Genomic DNA, 25,000 nt, shown 5'->3' with positions numbered 1-25,000 from the left:
GACCAAAAGGCAATGATGCATTTTTACATAATGTCTATACGTAGTACACGAACACAATGACATATTAATAATTTACTATTAGTACATACCTTTCATTTGTTTTAGGACAGATGGAGTGAAGGGTGGTTTGGGATTATCCACCAATTCTGGATGAATGGCTGTTCCAAAAGTTAGAGCAGGAATAGGAAGTGTTTCCAGAAGGTCCCTAAATTTCTGGATAGTTTTGCTTTCTTCACTGCCTTTTTCCTTAGGTGTTAATTGTCCAAACTGACCTGTTTAACAGAACAAATGCTTAGCAATAAGTTACAAGATTCTTTGTTCCATTTTTACCTTGTGTATCTGCAATTTGTAATACAGTATATGTATTTTAGTGATAGATGCTGTATTACTCTAGCGAGAGTATTTATTATAGATCTTTGTGACTAATGGGAGCTCTTTTATGTAAACATGACATGACAAATAAAAAGATGCCTGTGTAAATTTTGGCCTGAATGACAAGTGTTACTTAAAAGGAAATAGAGAAAAATATGGGTGAAATAACAGCCCAGAGGATTGGGAATGATGACTGCATAGACATAATTAGCTGAGGGAGAGTAATAAACAAGATGGGCCTTTAGAACACTGTGCAACAGAAGATCTATCACCATAGTCATAAGAAGGTGGCTGGCACCAACCATGTTAGTCCAGCTAGATTCTTCCATTTGGAATGGAGGTGGAAGTTATCACTGGCTAGAAATATGTTCCTGTGCAACCTGAATTATGTAGTGTATTAGCAGTGTGAAGGTGGCCAGAATAAGATGCTGTATAAAGGTGATGACAGAAGGCAAGGCATCTTCTGCCAGAGAATTCTGGCAGAAGACTTATGACTATCACTCTAGCCAGTGATTTTTTTTTTTTTTTTAACACACCAGCCATCTCTCACATGGGTAGGGTGACCCGAAAAAGAGGGAACATTAACACGGTCACTTGTTCAATCAGTCTTGCCAGAAACATGCTGACATAGCAGTTCAGATGGTCCTCTGGACAGCATCATCTCCATCCCTCCTTCAGATTGCAGGTACTGTACTTTCTACCTCCAGGACTGGCTAACCAGTTTCCCTGAATCACTTCATAAATGTTAGCTGTCTCACACTCCAACAGCACATCAAATCATAAAAAAATCACTTGCCTCCATGCACTCCTAACAAGCTCACACAAGCCTATTAGATGTTGAAGCCTCTGGCACTCCGAACTTCCTTTCTGCCTTCCCTTCTGTCTTCTCTCCCACGTTTCCTAGGTTCTATACCACACCTCCCCTCCACCTCAGATTTAAACACCCTCCTAGTCATCCTATTTGTTCCAGTCTCTCCAAACTACCTCAACAACCCCTCCTCAGGGCTTTCAATAATACTTTTAATAACCCCCACACAATCTCCATGCTCCAAATTTTCTGTACAATATTCACACCACACACTGCCCTCAAACACGACATCTCCACTGCCTTCAGCCTCCTTACCACAACTAAACTCTGATACAACTATACTCTGGTACAACTATACTCTGGTACAACTATATTCTGGTACAACTATATTCTGGTACAACTATACTCTGTTACAACTATACTCTGGTGCAATTATACTCTGGTGCAATTATACTCTGGTGCAACTATACTCTGGTGCAACTATACTCTGGTGCAACTATACTCTGGTGCAACTATACTCTGGTGCAACTATACTCTGGTGCAACTATACTCTGGTGCAACTATACTCTGGTGCAACTATACTCTGGTACAACTATACTCTGGTACAACTATACTCTGGTACAACTATACTCTGGTACAACTATACTCTGGTACAACTATACTCTGGTACAACTATACTCTGGTACAACTATACTCTGGTACAACTATACTCTGGTACAACTATACTCTGGTACAACTATACTCTGGTACAACTATACTCTGGTACAACTATAACTCTCCCCAATACTTAGTGTCTTATCAATCTTAATCTTCTTCACCCTGTCCAGGGCATATATACAGTGGCACCTTGGTTTTCTAATGAAAACCAACATCAAAGAACTCCCTTGAGGGCACAATTTTTGGTAGTGTTGGTAAAATTATCAAATCATCAACAGATATCAAATGATCACAATTTAATCTCTGATATATATAAAAAAAAATCACTGAACTAAAATGCTGCCTCGTCATTGTTCTACTAGCAGAGAACTGTTTGGGCATCAACAATCATTTAACAAATGGATCTGAAAAAAAAACCACTTCTGTATTTAATTTTATGCCTCTGTCTTATATGGACCTGCAATTCACAAACTGAATATTTTACCTTGAAAGCATTTTGTTTTGAGTGCTCATAACCTTAGTAGTATTATTGTGGTTCGTTTTGTAATATTACTTTATACTGTAACATGTAGGCTAATAAAAGATTAAAAGTATTATGATAATAACGTTCGTATTCAGTTGATGCTGACATATAATGATGCTCAACAAAAAATAAGTAAATAATGATTTTTAACCAATTTAATTAGACTGGCATATGGTGCTTATCATAATTATGTATCTAAGTGAACAAAATATAACCATACAGGTTAAATTATTATTAAATTAATCCACTTTACAAGAGAGATTTTGCAAACAGTAGGCCTGAAGAGGGGTTTCCAGCTAGACCAAAAAAATCTGTAATAGTTTCTATTTTGTAACGTGGGTTAGCTTAATATACTGTATAGCAACTGTTTGGAGGAATGCTCCATCCTTTCCCAGGTGCATGGGAGTCATCTTCCCCTGTATTAGCCAAAGCTAAACTTCACCAAGAGTATGGTCACCTGCGACAACTCTGTCTGCATCAGCCATTCCAGATGGATGAACTTGAGATAGTCCTCACTCTGGTGCACATTCCTCAACGATCCCAAACCAAAGCGTCCTTTCATAGAAGCACCAAAACTAGCTCAACTTTCACCTCGGCATCATTATATTCAGCCTGGAAATTGCAGAGCAATATTAGGCATTGAGGCATGAGAAAATGCTGTTACTTCATTTTCTACCCACACAATGATCTACACAAACTGTTCTCAACTAATAGTAATGGGACATTGGATGGGACATTATTTTTTTATTAATAAAATGTCTTCATCAACCTTTAAGATATGGTGCCAAGATAATCCTCTTATCCAAGCTAAATGGGGGTACAGAGTCAATGTAAAGAATTTCCAGTTTAGGAAATTGACCTAATGGGTGGTGTAAAAAAAATGCTCAACATATGTAAGTGCAGTTATTTTTAATACTCAAAAATCAAGAAAAAAGGAAAGGGGAGGTTACACTGATACTTTCAATTTTTTTTTTACAGATTTCTATCAAATGCGAGCCTGCCTCCACATGCATAAAAATGTACTAATATATACCTTACAATAATAATCAATGAATTTTATAAAAGAAAATTAGGTACAATTGTGTAGCAAAGTTGCAAAGCCTTCTATCAACAAATAAAGTCTCAATTAAAGGGGGCTCAATTTAATGGATTCCAGACTTAATGAGCAAAATCTGTAACTGAAGAACAGTTACTTCTCGGAGAGGCCAGTAGCCAGCAACGCAGGTGTTTTATTGCCACTGCACATTCAGTAGTATTGTCATTTGCTCTCTTTTCCCTGAATTTACAGTTTTTACTTTATTATAATATAAAGGTATGTTTTGGTTAACAATGGCCTCTAAAGCAAGTTGTAATGCCAAGAGAAGACATGTGAATATAATCATTAGTTAGAAACTTAAACTGATACAGAAGTTGGAGTTTGGTGCGACTGTCCTGCATGTGTGAGGAATATGGTGTAAAAAAAAAAAAAAAAAAGTGTCTAATATCTGTAAGACAGAGGACAAGCTTACATCAACTGTTCTAAAATTTAGTGTAAATGCCCCCAGAAAAGACTCATCAGTTGGTTCTAGGAAGCATACGAAAATGGCAAAAGACAAAAATCTTAAGAGCACTGTATAAATGGTATGTTCAGGAGTGTTTATGTGGCATTACCAATTTTTGCTCTTGCTGCTAATGTGCTAGGAGAGCAAATGAACATACCATTTCCAGCATGCAATAGCTGGCTTTAGCATTTCCATAATCACCACAGCTTGAGTAATGCCAAGATTCATGACAAGGCTGATATTGCACCAACAGGGAAAGTTGAGCCATTACATGAATGTTAAATGATCTGATAAAAAATAAGGGGCTGCTTCATCTTACATGTATAATGCTGACTAGACCAGTCTCCTTTACTATTTGTTCCCAACACACTAGCCTTCCAGCATTTAACAAAGACACCAGGCCATAAGACTAGTAATAACCACTTCTCAGCATCATGCTGTGATGATAATATGAACCATTTGAAAATGATGATTACAGGCAAATCAGCATGCCTACATTAAAGGATTACCTATGGACAATGCCAGTAATTCATTACAAGGGTAAGGAAGGCTGACTTGATAGGAATATATTTTCTGACAATTTTTTTACACATTTCATTCCTAAAGTATGCACGTACCAGCCGAAAGTCAAACCTGATCTTGAGGACATAAAAGCTCTTTTGCTGTTTCATAATACATCTGCTCACCCAAACACTGATAAAATTAAGCAGCAGTGATAGTAAAATTAAGGCCAAGTCTCTGCCCCCTAATACCACCTCCCCAATGCAACCAATGGATCAGTGAGTTATTGTAGCCAGCAAGAGGTTGTACCCAAAAAGATAAAGTATTAGTAGTAATTGAAGAGGAAGAGCAGGCAGGAAAAAAGATACCAGAGGCCTTAGTACAGAACATAAAAACTATAACTCAGAGTCTGCCATCTTCAATGTTTTCTTAACCATCTACAAGTAAGCCAGCGGAGCTTCACGCCTAAAAGTTATTCTCAGTCGCCACTATAAAATCACCAGAAATCTCATCTATCCACCAAAAAAATCAAACTGCTGTACTTTACGCTCCTTTATTTACAATTGAATGTACAGTACTGCATTATACATATACAGTAGAGTATGTACTGTAGTGATTTTTTTGCCATTTTTTAATATTTTTAGATTTAACAGATAATCAATATAACCAGACACACACACATACACACTCGCTCCTTCCTACTAGTCCATTAAATCAAGGTGTTACTGTATTCCTCTGGCCATTCCATTAATATTATAAGCTGGATAAAGCGGTTTACAAGTTAACCCCTAGTAAGAGCCACGACTGCTTATTTGAACAGTAATGTGTCACTCTTGCTACATGTAGGGATTGTAGCTGTGGCATATTTGACACCTATTGAGACAGGATGCCTCTACTCATAACTATGCAATGTAATTACAGTACAGTGGAACCTCAAATTTCAAACATATCACCTATCAAACTTTTCGAAAATCGAATGCTTTTTTCAAACCAACTTTGTCCCTATTATTGAACTCACCCCTATTTTCAAACCACCGGGTACCGGACCTGTCTGGCAGCCCACTCTGTCCGCATCCCCGCACAGGCACTGTGAGCCATTCTGGTTTTGTTGATGGTTGAGTGAACACTAGCCTGCGCTCTCAATCAAACATTTTACGATTATTTCTTTGTGTTTAGTGCTTGTGGGACTGTGAAATAAGCTACCATGGGCCCAAAGAAACTTGCTAGTGGTACCCCTGTGGTAAAGAAAGTGAGAAACACCGTAGATGTGAAGAAGGAAATAATACAGAAGTATGAGAGTGGTGTGAGACTTGTTGAGCTTGCCAGGATGTACAGAGGACTGTGGACAGTTATTTTGTGAGACAGAAACAGACAACTGTGGACAGTTATTTTATGAGACAAACAGAGGACTGTGGACAGTTATTTTGTGAGACAAACAGAGGACTGTGGACAGTTATTTTGTGAGACAGAAACAGAGGACTGTAGACAGTTATTTTGTGAGACAGGGGTCCAGTGACTCTCAAGCTGGTCCTAGTGGCATTAAAAGACAGAGAAGGGAAGTAACCCTAGAGAGGGCTTTGATACCTGAAGTTCTCATGGAGGGGTTATTCTTCCAAACACTAACCCCAACTCCCTCTCTCCTCCTCCCTATCTTCCAGATGCCATCACCAATCTTCAATAAAGGTAAGTAAAAATGTTATATGTTTATTTAAATTTATTAATACATAATTGAACACTATATTTGTTGTATGTAAAACTATAATTAATCTCTATAAAATGAATTTTTATTTTTGAGAATATTTTTGGGTTTCTGGAACGGATTAATTGTATTTCCATTATTTCTTATGGGAAATATTGCTTCACTTTTCAGACTTTCCGAATTTAGAACTAGCTCCTGGAACGGATTAAGTTCAATATTTGAGATTCCACTGTACTAAAGCAACAGTCTTCACCAACCTTATCAAAGAAATATGAGCCCACCACACAAATAAAATTATGGAGTATGCATCCTCCTACTGTACCTCCCGCTGATGCATTTCCATCAGTTCATGAGTCACTTTTTTACGGCTTTTCCATCATTTGCTCTGAAGAGGCTGGCTATTGCACCAAAGCAGATGAGATATTTCCCCTCCCAGGCACCTCAGGCCTTCTTTGTTCAATGTTCATGTTTATTAAGCATGTTGCTGATATGCTTATACCTTGCAAATCAAGCTCAGGAACACTACTGCAAATTTTTGTGGGCCTTTATGATTGATTTAGCTTTGTGTAGCTGAGGAGAAATCATTAGCAGAAAGAGTCTTTTCTTATGTAGGTCCTAGATAGTTCAACAGTTGACGGCGTCTGTTAAGAGTCATGAATTTGCATGTCCTTTCAAGTCTCAATTGAAAAAGTATCTCTTTTCAAGAGCTCATGATCTTCATGATCATGCATCACTTTTAACTCTTTCAGGGTCCCCAGGCCCTCTCCGAGACTTGTTCTCAGGGTTGCCCAAATTTAAAAACAAAAATTATTTTTCTTATGAAAAGAGAGAGAATCTTTTCCTGATCATAATGACACCAAAAGTATGAAATTTGATGGAAAACTTACGGAATTATGCTCTCGCAAAGTTAGCGGTCTCAACGATGTTTACGCATCGGCGATTTTGCCCACTTTGAGCCCTATTTTCGGCCAATTCCAATGTACTAGTCGACAAAAATCATAACTATTTCGCTAGAACTCCATTTTTTCTATCGCATGAGTACAAGAAACCACCCATTTACTGATTTCAACTATCCAATAAAGTGGTCAGAATTTCGCAATTTTGCCAATTTCACACAAATTTCAAAAGATGCCAATTTCCAAATAGGGTCCAGAATAAACAAGAAAGACATTCCTGGCACTAAAATGACATTTCCTCGGTTCATTAGTCACATCCCCACGCCCCTCTTACATTCTTTTACTTTCCACTTTGAATTTTTATTCTCACAAAAAATAGAAGATTTACTGTTATGCAGACTACTGCATTAGTGTAGAAATGGTATAAATAATATCAGCGCACTTGTGAAAGAATATCAGACTCACCAGTTGACGTGTATTGGACGCATAGCATGATTTGTTTACTTTTGAACTTCGGCAAAAATCAAAGATTTCTGCTACTTTGAGCTCAATTTCAAGGTACTTTTCATTGTAAAACCAATCAAAATCGTCTCAATTTCTGTAATATGTCTTCCATTCTATAAAATGAGACCAGGAAAACTAGAATACCATAATAAATACCATACGAAAATAAAGTGCAAAGTTGCTGTTTTAAACCAAAAACACGGTCAAAGTTTTTTTCCTCATTAAGCACTGTGTGCCGCAGGACTTTTTTTATACTGCGCACACTGACCACATAGACCCATTTTTTTCATATGTAGGCCTACCAGCTTTCTCTCACTAGGTTTGAGGGTGCTAGAATTTAGGTGTACTAGTACGTCAAAAACCCTGGTGCGTAAGCCGTACTAGTACGTCAGAAACCCTGAAAGGGTTAAAACAGGTGCTCCAGAATAACCAAGTTCCAAGTTATTACTATTCTTATTCCTGTATCCACCTCATCCCAGGATTCCCTACCATCAACCTTCTCCACTGACATCAAACCTATTATATATCAACAACCAGAATTTAAAGTAAAAAATATGGTATTCACATTACAGTATTTAACTATTAGGTTATGTTAGCTTAAATCGTCTTAAGAAAACTGTGTAAAATACTGTAAACACTTTTTAATGTTCCCATAACATGTCTCTTCATGACCACTGTACAATAATCTATTATTTTAAGGGAATTACAAATTCAAAAACAAAAACTGGCTTTAAGGTGTCATGAAGAGTAACCAAACTTTTTCCCATAAACTGTTCAATCCATGCAACCCATTTTCACATACATCTCCAATTTCAGGAACATAATCATTGTGAAGGTTGAGGCCTACTATACAAGAAATCAATTTATTTAGTAAAAAAAATAACATTCTGAAATTCAGTTTTGAGACAGTACTGAATAAATCTATCATAATCTCCACTAATTACGACAAATACGAAACCATTATGGAAGCAAGTGGCTAGTAACCCCTTCTCCTGTATAAATGACTAAATGTAAAAATAAAGGAGTCTCCTTTTTGGGGGTTGCCCTACCTCGGAGGGAGCAATGCATTTCATAAAAAATGTGAATATGAAAAGTAATACACTATGCTTTATCTTGCTGAACACCACTATCTAATAATGCTGACTGGCTAGTTGAAAGCTAGCAGTAGTGTGGTATTGATCATTCATGTGAGCTGCTGCTACCCATTCACACGTTGTATACTTATTAATATTGCTCCTAGACGTAGTATAATTTGTAATATACAGGCTCTCCTCACTTAACGACGGAGTTCCATCCCTAAGACCACGTTGGTAAATGAATTCATCGCTAAGTGAGGAGCATACTATAATGGTAGTGGGTTTGTGTCAACTATCTTTGATATTGTTTTAATGTCACATTTGCACCATTTATAACATTTCTGGTATATTTTTAAATATTTATACAGTAGTGTACTGTATACAGTGGACCCCCGACATTCGATGGCATCGACATTCGATACATCCAACATTCGATGCATTTTAACGCAAAAATTTCGCCTCAACATTTGATGGAAAACCCCACATTTGATACGATTCATACGAGACATGTCCACGTGTGGCCTGAACTGCCCCATGTGTGCCAGTGTTCACAAGCCAGCCAGTGTGCGCGCATCTAAGGATACATTCGGTACATTCCATATTATCACTGTTTTTGGTGCTTGTTTCTGCAAAATAAGTTACCATGGGCCCCAAGAAAGCTTCTAGTGCCAACCCTTCAAGAAAAAAGGTGCTAATGACTATTGAAATGAAGAAAGAGATAATTGCAAAGTATGAAAGGTTAAGTTTTTGCCTCCTAATACCACTCCTCTCCTGCAGCCCATGAACCAGCAGGTCATTTCCAACTTCAAGAAATTCTACACAAAAGCTATGTTTCAAAAGTGCTTTGTAGTGACCACAGAAACCCAACTGACTCTAAAAGAGTTTTGGAAGGATCACTTTAACATCCTCAATTGTATAAACCTTATAGGTAATGCTTGGGAGGAAAAGACTAAGAGGACCTTGAACTCTGCTTGGAAAAAACTGTGGCCAGAATGTGTAGACAGAAGGGATTTTGAAGGGTTTGAGGCTAACCCTGAGAATCCTATGCCAGTTGAGGAATCCATTGTTGCATTGGGGAAGTCCTTGGGGTTGGAGGTTAGTGGGGAGGATGTGGAAGAGTTAGTGGAGGAGGACAATGACGAACTAACCACTGATGAGCTGCTAGATCATCTTCAACAGCAAGAAGCCAGACCTGAGGAAACTGCTTCGGAGGAGGGGAGAGAAAAACTGAAGAAGTTGCCTACTTCAAAGATTAAGGAAATGTGTGCAAAGTGGCTTGAAGTGCAAACCTTTTTTGATGAAAATCACCCTGACACAACTACTGCAAGCTGTGCTGGTGACTATTACACTGACAATGTTGTGAACCACTTTAGGAAAGTCATAAAGGAACGAGAGGTACAGGCCTCTATGGACAGATATGTTGTGCGACAGAAGTTCAGTGACTCTCAAGCTGGTCCTAGTGGCATTAAAAGAAGAAGGGAAGTAACCCCGGAAAAAGACTTGATACCTCAAATCCTAATGGAAGGGGATTCCCCTTCTAAACACTAATACCATCCACACTCTCCCCTCCTCCCATCCCATCAATCATCACCAGATCTTCATTAAAGGTAAGTGTCAATTATTCTATTATTAATCTATTGTTATTGTTGTTATTGTAATTATTCTATTGCATTAAACTTAATATTTCATGTGGTAAAATTTTGTTTTTCATACTTTTGGGTGTCTTGCATGGATTAATTTGATTTCCATTATTTCTTATGGGGAAAATTAATTCGACTTTTGATATTTTCGACATTCGATGAGCTCTCAGGAATGGATTAATATCGAATGTCGAGGGTCCACTGTATTGTAAAAAACAGAATAGAGGAAATCAGCTCTAGTATACGTACATTATTTAGGCATGCATACTGGTCAGAGAGCCCGCTGTAAGTCCAAGGCGTCGGTAAACGAGTACATATGTCGCTAAGTGAGAAGAGGCTGTATAGTAAATGCATTGAATTTATTGGTAAACTAAGAAGCACAGAAGTTCCTCATGCAGCATAGTGCATATTTTACATTCCTGATTTTCAATGCAAATAATAAAAATGCACAATACAAAATTAACATACAGAAAAATAGCATTTTTGTTTCAAATTTGAACATCAACTTACCCCTCCCTCCAAAAAACAATCTAAATACAATAATGTACAGCCTACCCACCTTCTGAAAGCCATGTTGCTAAACAGTATGGAATTCCAGTCTTTGATGACTGAGCAGTGAGCTCCCTAATGACTACCTGAGTTCTCAGTACACTTGCTTACAGAAGTGTTTGATTACTTGGCTCTCATTAAACAGTTCTTTTGTGGGGAAATGCCAGTCACTGACCTCATGTGGATTGCAAATTGTCTTTTGCCCCTCCATGCCAATCTCCACATTGCTACATTCATGAGGAAGGGAGGGGAAGGGGAGGGGAATGGGTGAGGGGAGAGCTGATAAACCCATACAGCACTTGGCTGAATGGGAAGCAATTAGGTTCAATCCAAGTGAGGCTAGATTTAACTCCCTGGATCAAGAGTTCCTCACTGGCATCAATACATTGCTCATGGGGAGGGACAGGAGGCGAGACGCCATACCTCTTTTTTTTCGGGGGGGGGGGGGGGGGACACTGGCCATTTTCCACTGAGGCAGGGTGGCCGAAACAAGGAGAAATGCTTCCACCATCACTCACTGTCTTGCCAGACAAGCTCCAGTACTACAGTTCAAAACTGCAAATATCCCCACCTCTCCTTCAGAGTGCAGGCACTGCACTCCCCACCTCCAGGACTCAAGTTTGGCTAACAGGTTTCCCTGAATCCCTTTATAAGTTACTTTGCTAACACTCCAACAGCATGTCAAGTCATAAAACCACTCGCCTCCACTCACTCCTATCTAACACGCTCACACTTGCCTGCTGAATGTCCAAGCCCGACATACAAAACCTCCTTTATCCCTCCACTCTCCAACTTTTCCTAAGGCAACCCTTACCCCACCTTCCTTCCACTACAGATTTATACACCCTCCAAGTCATCCTATTTTGCTCCATCCTCTCTGAATGTCCAAACTATGTTAATTGATTAATTATTTTTTATATAGGTAGAGCATTCAGAACTCAGTACAGTATACCTGTTTTCTGAAACACCCAGGTTATAATCAGAGATGTGCCCCTGAACCATATTCAGTATCTACCATAATTTCAAACAAGTCCTTCTCTCTTCTCTTCCCCTCCCCCTCTCCAACTATGTTTGATTCCACAACACAGGCAACAGCAACAAGAATGCCTCCTCTACCGTTCCCTCCCCTCTCCTAATGTATATGACACTTGGGCAGCAGAAACACAAATTTCACCAGTTTCCATTCCCACCCTTCAATCGTATCTGACAACACGGCATATAGAGCCACAACACAGCACCTTCAAAATCTTGATTCTGTTAATACGACATTATTTTTCTATTCTCCTGGGTCAGACTTTGGTAAAGTAGGAGCCAAATTCTGTTGATATAATTAGATTGGATACAGCTACTTACAATACTATACATGATCATCAATCAGCATATAATAAATTTAACATCTGTAATGAATAATAATCATTAACATTTACTGAACAATATACAATGAACAAGCTCTCAATAAGAAAAGGCCAAGGATTCTATGCAATTTTCTACACAAAAAAAGTTACAACTTCACAATGAGTGTAGATCCTTCATTAGGAGAGAACTACTGTACAGCGGACCCTCCCTTTTCGTCGATCTGCGTTATCACCGATTTCCGTTTTTGTTGACTTTTTTCATCAGTATTTTGGTTCCGTTTTCGTCAATTTCTTCCGTTTTCATTGATCGTACGGAACCTGTCCAGTCCCCAGTGCGCAGACAAAGCCGCCTCCCACACGCATTCTCAGGCAGTGTTGCGTTGTTTCTCGGTGAGTGAACATATCCTGCCAGGTCATATGAAACATTTCGTAATAATCCATTATTTTTGGCACTTGTTTATTGTGTGTAATTGCTATATAAGCCACCATGGCCCCAAAGAAAGCTCCTAGTGTCAGTCCTTTGGTTAAGAAGGTGAGGAATACCGTAGAAATGAATAAAGAAATCGTTTAAAAATATGATAGTGGCATTGCTGAACTCGGCAGGATGTACGGGAAGGCACCATCAACGATCAACTCCATTGTGGCAAAGAGAAAAGAAATCATGGAAGCTGATGTTGTGAAAGGGGTGAATGCGATAACCAAACAGAGATCCCAAACAAGTGAAGAAGTGGAGAAATTGTTGATGTGGATCAGAGAGAAAGAGTTAGCAAGAGATAGTGTTGTGCAGTTAATAATTTGTGAAAAGGCAAGGCAGCTGCATGGCGATCTCATAAAGAAACTGCCTGAAATGAGTGCTGATGTTGGTGAATTTAAGACCAGCAAAACCTAGTTTGAAAAATTCAAGAAGCGAAGTGGCATACAGTGTTGTAAGGTATGATGAGGGTGCCAGTTCTGATAATCAAGCAGCTGAAAAATTCATGCAGTAATTCAAAGGTTATGTAGAGGCTGAAAAATTCCAACCCCAACAAGTGTTCAGTTATGACGAAACCGGCCTGGTTTGGAAGAAAATGCCAAATAGGACCTACATCACACAGGAGGAAAAGGCACTCCCAGGACACAAGCCTATGAAAGACAGGCTAACTCTCTTGTTGTGTGGTAATGCTAGTGGGGATTTCAAGGTGAAGCCTTTACTCATGTATCACTCTGAAAATCCCAGTGTGTTCAAGAAAAAGTGTTGTCAAGAGCAAATTGTGTGTGATGTGGAAGGCTAACAGTAGGGCATGGGTCACTAGGGAAATGTTCCTGGAATGGTTCAATGAAGTATTTGGCCCGAGTGTGCAGAAATACCTCCTGGATAATAAATTGCCACTCAAGTGCCTCCTGTTAATGGACAATGCTCCTGCTCGTTCTCCAGACTAGGAAGACCAATTGTCTAAGGAATTCAGTTTTGTAATGGTGAAGTTCTTGCCTCCTAACACTACTCTACTCATCCAGCCCATGAACCAGTAGATCATTGCAAACTTCAAAAAACTGTACACCAAAGCAACATTTCAAAGGTGTTTTGACATAACCTCGGACTCTGAATTGACCCTAAGAGAGTTCTGGAAGAATCACTTCATTATCTTCCACTGCATAAGCCTTATAGATAAGGCTTGGCAGGGAGTGACTTCCAGGATGATGAACTCTATTTGGGGAAAATTGTGGCCAGATCGTGTCCAAAAGAAGGATTTTGAAGGGTTTGAGGCTGACCCTGTCGACCCTACACCTGTTGTGCAATTGTGGCATTGGGGAATTCCATGGGGGTTGGATGTGAGTGGCTAAGATGTAGAAGAGTTGGTGGAGGACCACAATGAAGAGCTAACCACTGATGAGCAGAAAGAGCTTCATCTGCAACAGCAACAGACCACAACTCAGGAAATTGCTTCAGAGGAGGAGGAAGAGAGATGGAAGAAGGTGCCTTCTTCCAAGATTAAGGAGATTTGTGCAATGTGTACTAAAATGCATTCATTTGTGGAGGAACATCACCCTGAGAAAGCTGTTGCAATCCATGCTGGCAACTTTTACAACGACAATGCCATGTCCCATTTGAGGCAAATCTTAAAGAAACAGACCTCTCTAGACAGATATTTTGTGCGATAGGGGTCCAGTGACTCTCAAGCGTGGTGTTAAAAAACAAAGGAGGGAAGTGACCCCTGATAAGGACTTAGTACCTAGTGTTCTTATGGAGGGGGATTCCCCTTCCAAAGAATAACCTCTTCCCTCTCCTCTCCTCCCTGTCTTCCATCCATCAACAACAGCCATCAATAAAGGTAAATGTCATGTTGAATGTTCATTCTTTTGCGCATGTAAATCTATCCTTAAGGTAAATAAAAAAAAACTTTTCTTAATACTTCTGAGTGTCTGGAACGGATTAACTGAATTTACATTACGATTTATGCTTTCGCCGATTGCTCTGGAACGGATTAAACACAAAAACCGAGGGCCCACTGTATGACCAGCACCCTACTCAAACAAAGCTCAGCACTCGACCAAACAAATACAACCCACCAGAACTTCGCTGTAAACAATTGTTTCTTTGCATTTTTTTTTTGTATTATTTGTATAAATAAGTCACCATGGGGCCTATGACAATTAGTGATAAGAGCCAACAAAACAGAAAATTGGATGGGAAGAACTTGTTCGATACTCAGAGCGGCGCTCGAACAGTCTTCTGGAATGAATTAAGGTCGCATACCGAGGTTCCACTGTATATCAATATGGCCATAATTCTGCTACACTGATAGAATTCCATTCATATTTCATTACATTGTTTTGTAATTTCGCAGACTTGAACCAGACAACTTTTACTGAATTACGCTGCTTTTGCATTGTAATTTCATTGACCAGTACCATTCAACCTTCAATAACCAGACAATTACAAATTTTTTATTTAAAATTATGAATTATTCTGGGCAACTTCTTATTACTGTATTACCATGTATTAGACCTCTTAACCCTTTGACTGTCGCATGCCCCTTTCTGAAACTCATTCTGTCGATAAATTTTTGAAAAAAAAACAATTTCTTATGAAATGGTAGAGAATATTTTCCCGATGGTAATGACACTGAAAGTACGAAATTTGGTCAAAAACTCATGGAATTACGCTCCCGCAAAGTTAGCGGTCTCAGCAACATATACTATCGGCGATTTCGCCGACTTTGAGCCCTATTTTCAGCCAATTCCGTTGTTCCAGTTGACCAAACTCATAGCTATTTCTTTAGTACTCCATTTTATCTATCAGCTGAGTACAAGAAACCTCCCAATTACCAATTTGGACTACCCAATATGGTGGTCAGAAATTGGCAATTTGGCCAATTTCAAACAAAAAAAGATGCCAATTTCAAAACAGGGTCCAGAATAAACAAGGTAGACATTCTTGGCACCAAAATAACATATCCTCTGTTCATTAGTCACATCTCTAGGCCCCTCTTATATTATTATTATTGCTTTCTATTTTGATTTTTTATTCATACAAAAAAATACAAAATTTACTGTTATGCAGACTACTGCATTATTGTAAAAATGGTATAAGTAATATCAGTGCACTAGTGAAAGAATATTAGACTCCCCAGTTGACGTGTATTGGACGTGTGGTGTGATTTGTTTACTCCTGAACATTGGTAAAAATCAAACATTTCCGCTACTTTGAGCTCAGTTTCAAGGTCGTTTTCATCATTAAAGTAATGAAAATCATCTCTATTTCTGTAATATGTTTTCCATTTTATCACCTAAGACCATGAAAACGCAAATACATCGATAAATACTATATGAAAATACACCTCAAATTCGGAGTTTTAATCCAAAAAAATTATCAGTTTTTTTTTCTCATTACACACTGTGTGTTGCAGAATTTTTTTTATGTAGTGCACACTGACCACACAGACCCATTCTCTCACATGTGGGCCTACCAGCTTTCTTCCGCATTATTTTAAGCCGCTAGGATTACTGAGTATATATACGTCAGAAACAGTGGCGAGTAAGACGTATTTATACGGCGTAAACAGTCAAAGGGTTAAAAAAAATACTACGTAAATTTGAAGATTAAATTTTGTCAAAAATTACGCAAATTCTGTGGGCCTTCAGATTACTGTACGTTTTTTTATGAACGGTAATTTTGAAATAAAGATGAACTTGAACTTACCATTAGAAAAATTGTCTTCTAGGTATTCTATAATGCGAGTAGAGTCAGGGATAACCTTTACTCCATCTGTGAGTACTGGAACTTCAGCACGTGGGTTCAGTTTTAAAAACTTTGGCTCATATTGCTCCTCTGCCAACAATGACACAATTTGTGTTTTGAAAGGTACACGTTTCTCATATAGAGCCATCAGGACCTGTAAGAGCAACTACAATATAGGCTATTACATAATGCCCAAGATAAAAAAGAATTCATAAATTTTGGGGGGATACCTGACATGAATCAGAACAGCCAAGAGAAAAAATAATATAATTTATTATCACTATAGTGTATATAGAATCAAGCCTGTATAATGCCAAATTAAACCATATTTAGCCGTATTAAAAAGCGTGACTTTGTAAATGGTTCAAGTCGGACCGAAACATTGTGATAAGCTCCTACTCTTTCCTATGTGTGGGTTATTTCTGTATTTTCAGTCACAGTATTGTGCCCTTTTGTTCTTTAGCTGTATATACCCAAGTACAGCCTGTCTTCATGTACAAGTTGATCTCTGACTTTGCCAAAAATCCCTATTTTTCAAAAATCTTATGCATAAGTTTACCGTAGTTTCTGAGGGACAGCATAATCTTCGAGAAGAAAATCTGCTGTACTAGGTGTTGGTATTATGTTGCTGTGAGAGAAAAAAAAGTCTCCAAATCTGTTTCCACTTATGAAATTTAACATAATAAGGTTATAGACTTTGGAAAGGTTGATCTCAAAGTAAAACAGTCTCAAAAACAAATATTCCCATTCTGCCAGTGTCTTTTCTCAACTTGCTTGTTTTACAATCTTTCCCAAGTATATAGGAAAAGACAAAAAAGTAAAATAACTCGTCTCCAACTGAGTTGATATTGTGTTGAAATCATTATATCTAAGTTCAGTGAGCAGCAATAATTTTTTTTATCAAAAACAAAGATGGTCTTTTAATCAAAGAAGAATAGAACTGCAGTAGGCATACTGACTAGGATTTGGTAGACCCTACTTTTCAAGGTCATTCCCATTTATTGATCGTTCCATTGGTAAACTAGTGCTTGCTTACATAAGAACAAAACTGCACTGCAGTATGCTTACTGGCCCATGCTAGCAGGTCCTATTCTCACCAAATCATTCCTACTCATACAACTAAATTGTTAAAGTACTGTTTTCCTATCAGCTATTACTGAATCTAATAATTTGCCAATGGTGTGTTTGCACTGACATCACAGAGTGAGCATCCTCAATACTGACACTAAAGCATGTGCCTGCAATATCAGTAAGCCAGGAGCTGTGACTTGACCCCCCTATAACCACATATAGGTGAGTACATACTGTGTTTACCTCATGTCTGTCAGGGTGTCATCATATGATGCCACTTTTGTAAATCTACAATCATTGCAATTTGTATTTATTAATCTTGAAATATGATTCAATTACCTATATATTTAGCATTATGGGCAGGCTTAAAATTAACTTAAGATTAACTAAGCAATGATATATTCAGTGGTAAAAATTAGCAACCTCTGTACTGACTGAAAACATTGAATATTATTAGTGCAGTTAAAATCAAACATTTTCAATAAGACATACGGTGTTGCAATAAAAATACGCAGGTGTTGCATACCTTTCATTAATCAACTTTTTGGTACTGTATAACTAATGATACTTGACATTTTTCCCTCTCTGCAGCTTCATTAAGTACTGTACACCTGATTTATATATTTGGGCTGGCAATGTCCCGATTAAGGAACCCAGAGGAATAGCTTTATTCAAATTATTAATCCTGGAAGGTTAATAATCCTATATTATGTACCTACTACATAAATAATGACTTGCTAAACTAGGAGAGCTAAGCAGTGGTTGATTTCCACTGATGTTGGTTGTAGGTCCTTCCTCAGTATGTGAACCTGAACACATTATACGACCCACAGATACTCATGAAAGTCTGTAGTTAGTGGTAGGCAAACAGATGTCAGGCTTATCACTACCTGTAGCATCTACAACCTAAGATACAAACACTCACCCTCTGAGAGTAGAAGGAAGTGTACCAATAGTATAACTTGAGGGCATTGCCGTTGCCATTACTGTTGATGGAGGTCATGATAAAAGTGTGAGCAGCGGTGTGTGGCTGGTGATGGTGGTCCCCAGCAGCTGATAGTGGTCCCCAGAAGCTGATAGTGGAGGTAGTCCCTAGCAGCTAATGGTAGTAGCGCTTCCCCGGCAGCAGCTGGTGTTGGTGGTGGCAGCCACTACACCGCCGGCTGCTGCTGCTGCCGCTACCTCCGCCTCACGCTACGGTGGTGCTCTGCCTTCCTTCTTCCAGTAACCTCTCCATCACTACTCAGTTTCCTATATTTGTTAACATTGCTTGTTCACATTCCTACAGCCCTTAATCATCCTTTTTCACCCACCTAGATTTCTTATTGTGTCTCTTCAGCCACCTACGTCTCTTTACTATGCTCGTTCGTCCACCTACATTTCTTAATCATGCCTGCTCTGCCATCTACATCTCTTTACTATACTTGTTTCCCCACCTACATCTCTTAAATATGCTTATTCATACACCTGCATCTAGCTAGGCTCACCTAAATCCCTTATGACATCTCCCTAATTAATCTGATGAATTACTTGAGAACTGAAATGTCAATGGTGAACCTCATAGGTATGGTAACCTTAGACCTGCAAAAGGCCTTCGATACTGTCAACCACAATATATTATGTAAGAAACTTCAAGCTCTCGGTATAGGTTCTGTAGACTAGTTGAAGTCCTACCTTTGCAACAGGAGACAAATTGTCAAAATCAACAAAACGGAATCAGAACCCCTGCCGATAGCATGTGGAGTTCCTCAAGGTAATATTCTGGGTCCCTATTATTCCTATGCTATGTTAACGACATGTCTATCAGTGTTAAGTGCAAACTCCTACTGTATACAGACGACAGTGCTCTGTTAGTGTCAGGTGAAGACCCACAAGATATAGCTAATGTATTAACACTGGAACTGGAGTCCTGCAGCAAATGGTCAGTAGACAACAAACTATCATTACACCTCGGGAAAACTGAAGCCCTTCTCTTTGGCACGAAACATAAACTGAGAAGGGTAAATAATTTTAATGCCCAGTGTAATGGGGAGCCCATCACTTCAGTTTCCTCAGTAAAATATCTGGGAATCCCCATTGACCTATGCATGTCAGGAGAATTGATAGGGAACAGCGTAGTAAAGAAAGCGAATGCCAGACTGAAATTCCTCTACAGACAAGCAGTGTCTACCTACTGAGGCTCGCAGGACCCTATGTCTAGCCCTTATACAATGTCATATCGACGACGCTTGCTCTTCATGGTACTCTGCCTTGACAAAAAAAAAAAACTGAAAGACTGCAAATCACCCAGAACAAAATGGTAAGATTCATCCTGGACCTGGGTCCAAGAGAGTATGTAGGCCAGGATGAATTACAGCAATTGGATATGCTGAATGTTGAAGACAGAGTAAAACAACTGAAACTAAATCACGTTTATAAAATTGCTCAGTGTCCAGAATATCTTGCTACCAATTTTGTCAAGGCTGGGAATCAAAGCAATCATACCACTAGGGGGTTAGTTAGTTTAATATGTTTATTATGCACCCCATACCCATCCTGTGGGCGGTAGTCAAAAGATTACAGAGGTACATAATTGGTCCAGGGACTGGACTCCAAAGTTTTGATAGCTCAGCAAGTTACAGAGGTAATGAACTCACAATTTACAAAGGTAATGAACCACCCATAGATCCTTATCAGGTCTCCCACTTCCCCAACCCCAATACACCTCCCAGACCACAATCTTAGAAAAGAAGTTGAAGGTGTGGTATACAAATGCAGATGGAATAACAAATAAGTATGAGGAGTGGCACGAAAGAATCAAGGAGACATCCCCAGACATAATAGCACTCACAGAAACAAAACTCACCAGAATAATAACAGATTCAATCTTTCCATCCGGATATCAAATCCTCAGGAAAGACAGAGGGAGGAGAGGGGGAGGAGGAGTTGCACTGCTCATTAAAAACCAGTGGGGTTTTGATAAAATGGAAGGAATGGATGGCACGGGCGAAAGGGACTACTTAGTAGGAACAATCCAGTCTGAGGGACATAAGGTGATAATTGCAGTAATGTACAACCCACCACAGAACTGCAGGAGGCCAAGAGAAGAATACGATGAGAGCAACAGAGCAATGGTCGACACACTAGCCGAGGTGGCCAGGAGAGCACACATGGGGGGGAGCAAAGTTACTAGTTATGGGTGATTTCAATCACAAGGAGATTGACTGGGAAAACCTGGAGCCCCATGGGGGTCCCGAAACATGGAGAGCCAAGATGATGGATGTGGTACTGGAAAACCTCATGCATCAACATGTTAGAGACACTACCAGAAAGAGAGGAGAGGATGAACCAGCAAGACTGGACCTTGTATTCACCTTGAGTAGTTCTGACATCGAGGATATCATGTATGAAAGGCCCCTGGGAGCTAGTGATCATGTGGTTCTGTGCTTCGACTACATAGTTGAGCTCCAAGTGGAGAGAGCAGCAGGAATAGAGTGGGAAAAACCAAACTACAAAAGGGGGAACTACTCAGGCTTGAGGAACTTCTTTCAAGACATTCAGTGGGAGAGGGAACTGACAGGAAAACCAGTACAAGAAATGATGGACTATGTGGCAACAAAATGCAAGGAGGCAGAGGAGAGGTTTGTTCCCAAGGGAAACAGAAATAATGGGAAGAACAGAACGAGTCCTTGGTTCACCCAAAGGTGTAGGGAGGCAAAAACTAGATGTACTAGAGAATGGAAAAGGTACAGAAGACAGAGAACTCAGGAAAATAAAGAGATTAGCCGATGAACCAGAAACGAATATGCACAGATAAGAAGGGAGGCTCAGCGGCAATACGAAAATGACATAGCATCGAAAGTCAAGACTGACCCGAAGCTGTTGTACAGCCACATCAGGAGGAAAACAGCAGTCAAGGACCAGGTAATCAGACTGAGGAAGGGTGATGGGGAATTCACAAGAAACGACCTGGAGGTATGTCAGGAGCTCAACATGAGATTTAAACGAGTATTTACAGTGGAAACCAGTAGGACTCCAGGAAATCAGAGCAGGGGGGTGCACCAGCAAGTGCTGGATGAGGTACATATAACCAAGGAGGAGGTGAAGAAGCTGCTATGCGAACTTGACACCTCAAAGGCGGTGGGACCAGACAACATCTCTCCGTGGGTCCTTAAAGAGGGAGCAGAGACATTGTGTGTACCATTAACAAAGATCTTCAACACATCATTTGAAACTGGGCAACTCCCCGAGGTATGGAAGATGGCAAATGTAGTCCCAATTTTTAAAAAGGGAGACATACATGAGGCACTAAACTACAGACCTGTATCACTAACGTGTATAGTATGCAAGGTCATGGAGAAGATCATCAGGAGGAGAGTAGTGGAGCACCTGGAAAGAAACAAGTGTATAATTGACAATCAGCATGGTTTCAGGGAGGGAAAATCCTGTGTCACAAACCTATTAGAGTTTTATGACAAGGTGACAGAAGTAAGACAAGAGAGAGAGGGGTGGATCGACTGCATTTTTTTGGACTGCAAGAAGGCCTTCGACACAGTTCCTCACAAGAGGTTACTGCAAAAGCTAGAGGATCAGGCACACATAACAGGAAAGGCACTGCAATGGGTAAGAGAATACCTTACAGGGAGGCAACAACGAGTCATGGTACGTGACGAGGTGTCAAAGTGGGCGCCTGTGACAAGCGGAGTTCCACAGGGGTCAGTCCTAGGACCTGTGCTGTTCTTGGTATATGTGAATGACATAACGGAAGGGATAGACTCAGAAGTGTCCTTGTTTGCGGACGATGTGAAGTTAATGAGAATTCAAAGTTTATTCTCTATAAAGATTACAATGTTGAATTTGCAGAATTTGGTTGTTGTGTGGTTTACATGTAGTTAAATAATGATTACAGAGTGTACCACTAGAACGCCTAGCATGGCTAGGCATTTCGGGCAGACTTAGTTTAATTCTTTATTTTAAAATATTACAAATTATGAGGTAAGTTGGTATTATGGCTAAGTGACTAAATACTAGTTTGTGAGTTTAGCAATGTGAATGCTTTTGTTTTGGCACAGTACATAGTTTCAGTATTGGAGTATCATAGGATTCATTATTTTAAGATTGAGATTAATATTTCTGTTTATGGTCAAATGGGTGAGTGAGTGTAAGTGTGAACCACCAGGTGGTATTCGTGTAGTTAGTTGATGGGGTGTATCAGGGAGATAAGATGTTTTCTAATGGTAGTTTTGAAGGTGATGAATGAGGATGAGGATCAGGCAGGACTACAAAGAGACCTGGACAGGCTACAAGCCTGGTCCAGCAACTGGCTCCTTGAGTTTAACCCCGCCAAATGCAAAGTCATGAAGATTGGGGAAGGGCAAAGAAGACCGCAGACACAATATAGTTTAGATGGCCAAAGTCTGCAAACCTCACTCAAGGAAAAAGATCTGGGGGTGAGTATAACACCGAGCATATCTCCTGAGGCACACATCAATCAGATAACTGCTGCAGCATACGGGCGCCTGGCAAACCTATGGATAGCGTTCCGATACCTCAGTAAGGAGTCGTTCAAGACTCTGTATACCATTTACGTCAGGCCCATACTGGAGTATGCAGCACCAGTTTGGAATCCACACCTAGTCAAGCACGTCAAGAAATTAGAGAAAGTGCAAAGGTTTGCAACAAGACTAGTCCCAGAGCTACGGGGATTGTCCTACGAAGAAAGGTTGAGGGAAATCGGCCTGACGATACTGGAGGCCAGGAGGGTCAGGGGAGACATGATAACGACATATAAAATACTGCGCGGAATAGACGAGGTGGACAAAGACGGGACGTTCCAGAGATGGGACACAGACACAAGAGGTCACAATTGGAAGTTGAAGACTCAGATGAATCAGAGGGATGTTAGGAAGTATTTCTTCAGTCATATAGTAGTCAAGCTGTGGAATAGCCTAGAAAGTGAAGTAGTGGAGGCTGGAACCATACATAGTTTTAAGGCGAGGTATGATAAAGCTCATGGAGCAGGGAGAGAAAGGACCTAGTAGCAATCGGTGAAGAGGCGGGGCCAGGAGCTATGACTCGACCCCTGAAACCACAAATAGGTGAGTACACACACACTCACACACACACACTGACACTGACACTGACACACACACACACACACACACACACTAGGACAAAATGGTAACTAACACACACACACACACACACACACACACACACACACACACACACACACACACACACACTCACACTCACACACTCACACACTCACACACACACACACACACACACACACACACACACACGCAGCCACAAATAGGTGAATACACACACACACAAACACACACACACACACACACACACACACACACACACACACACACACTCACACTCACACTCACACACACACACACACACACACACACACACACACACACACACAGAGAGAGAGGGGTGGGTTGATTGCATCTTCTTGGACTGCAAGAAGGCCTTTGACACAGTTCCTCACAAGAGATTAGTGCAGAAGCTAGAGCATCAGGCGCATATAACAGGAAGGGCACTGCAATGGATCAGAGAATACCTGACAGGGAGGCAACAACGAGTCATGGTACGTAATGATGTATCACAGTGGGCACCTGTGACGAGCGGGGTCCCACAGGGGTCGGTCCTAGGACCAGTGCTATTTTTGGTATATGTGAACGACATGACGGAAGGGTTAGACTCAGAAGTGTCCCTGTTTGCAGATGATGTGAAGTTAATGAGGAGAATTAAATCTGATGAGGACCAGGCAGGACTTCAAAGAGACCTGGACAGACTGGACACCTGGTCCAGCAAATGGCTTCTCGAATTTAATCCTGCCAAATGCAAAGTCATGAAGATAGGGGAAGGGCACAGAAGACCACAGACAGAGTATAGGCTAGGTGGCCAAAGACTGCAAACCTCACTCAAGGAGAAAGATCTTGGGGTGAGTATAACACCGAGCATGTCTCCGGAAGCACACATCAATCAGATAAGTGCTGCAGCATATGGGCGCCTGGCAAACCTGAGAACAGCATTCCGATACCTTAGTAAGGAATCATTCAAGACACTGTACACCGTGTATGTCAGGCCCATACTGGAGTATGCAGCACCTGTTTGGAACCCGCACTTGATAAAGCACGTCAAGAAACTAGAGAAAGTACAAAGGTTTGCGACAAGGTTAGTTCCAGAGCTAAGGGAAATGTCCTATGAAGAAAGATTAAGGGAAATCGGCCTGACGACACTGGAGGACAGGAGGGTCAGGGGAGACATGATAACGACATATAAAATACTGCGTGGAATAGACAAGGTGGACAAAGACAGGATGTTCCAGGGAGGGGACACAGAAACAAGAGGCCACAATTGGAAGTTGAAGACACAAATGAGTCAGAGAGATAGTAGGAAGTATTTCTTCAGTCATAGAGTTGTAAGGCAGTGGAATAGCCTAGAAAATGACGTAGTGGAGGCAGGAACCATACACAGTTTTAAGACGAGGTTTGATAAAGCTCATGGAGCGGGGAGAGAGAGGGCCTAGTAGCAACCGGTGAAGAGGCGGGGCCAGGAGCTAGGACTCGACCCCTGCAACCACAAAT

General features: G+C 40.2%; 1 protein-coding gene across 3 annotated transcripts in view; it reads right to left on the bottom strand.

Moving 5' to 3' along the window:
- The window catches only part of Gdap1 (ganglioside induced differentiation associated protein 1), a 131,813-nt gene extending 113,181 nt beyond the window's left edge, over positions 1-18,632 (bottom strand). For 2 of the 3 annotated variants that reach the window (XM_053786466.2, XM_053786445.2), the window contains exons 1-3: positions 18,337-18,632; positions 16,302-16,506; positions 90-272 (exon numbers count right to left, since the gene is read on the bottom strand). In XM_053786466.2, the coding sequence (XP_053642441.2) occupies positions 90-272; positions 16,302-16,506; positions 18,337-18,414 (466 nt within the window). In that variant the 5' untranslated portion in view covers positions 18,415-18,632. The remainder of the gene's footprint in view (positions 1-89; positions 273-16,301; positions 16,507-18,336) is intronic. The other variant, XM_053786456.2, reaches the window with a different exon arrangement.
- Between the last annotated feature and the right edge of the window lie 6,368 nt (positions 18,633-25,000).

Source organism: Cherax quadricarinatus, chromosome 14, assembly GCF_038502225.1.
Source record: "Cherax quadricarinatus isolate ZL_2023a chromosome 14, ASM3850222v1, whole genome shotgun sequence".
Lineage (NCBI taxonomy): Eukaryota > Metazoa > Arthropoda > Malacostraca > Decapoda > Parastacidae > Cherax > Cherax quadricarinatus.
The sequence above is the reverse complement of the archived record's forward strand: the minus strand, read 5'-3'. Positions and strand labels throughout refer to the sequence as shown.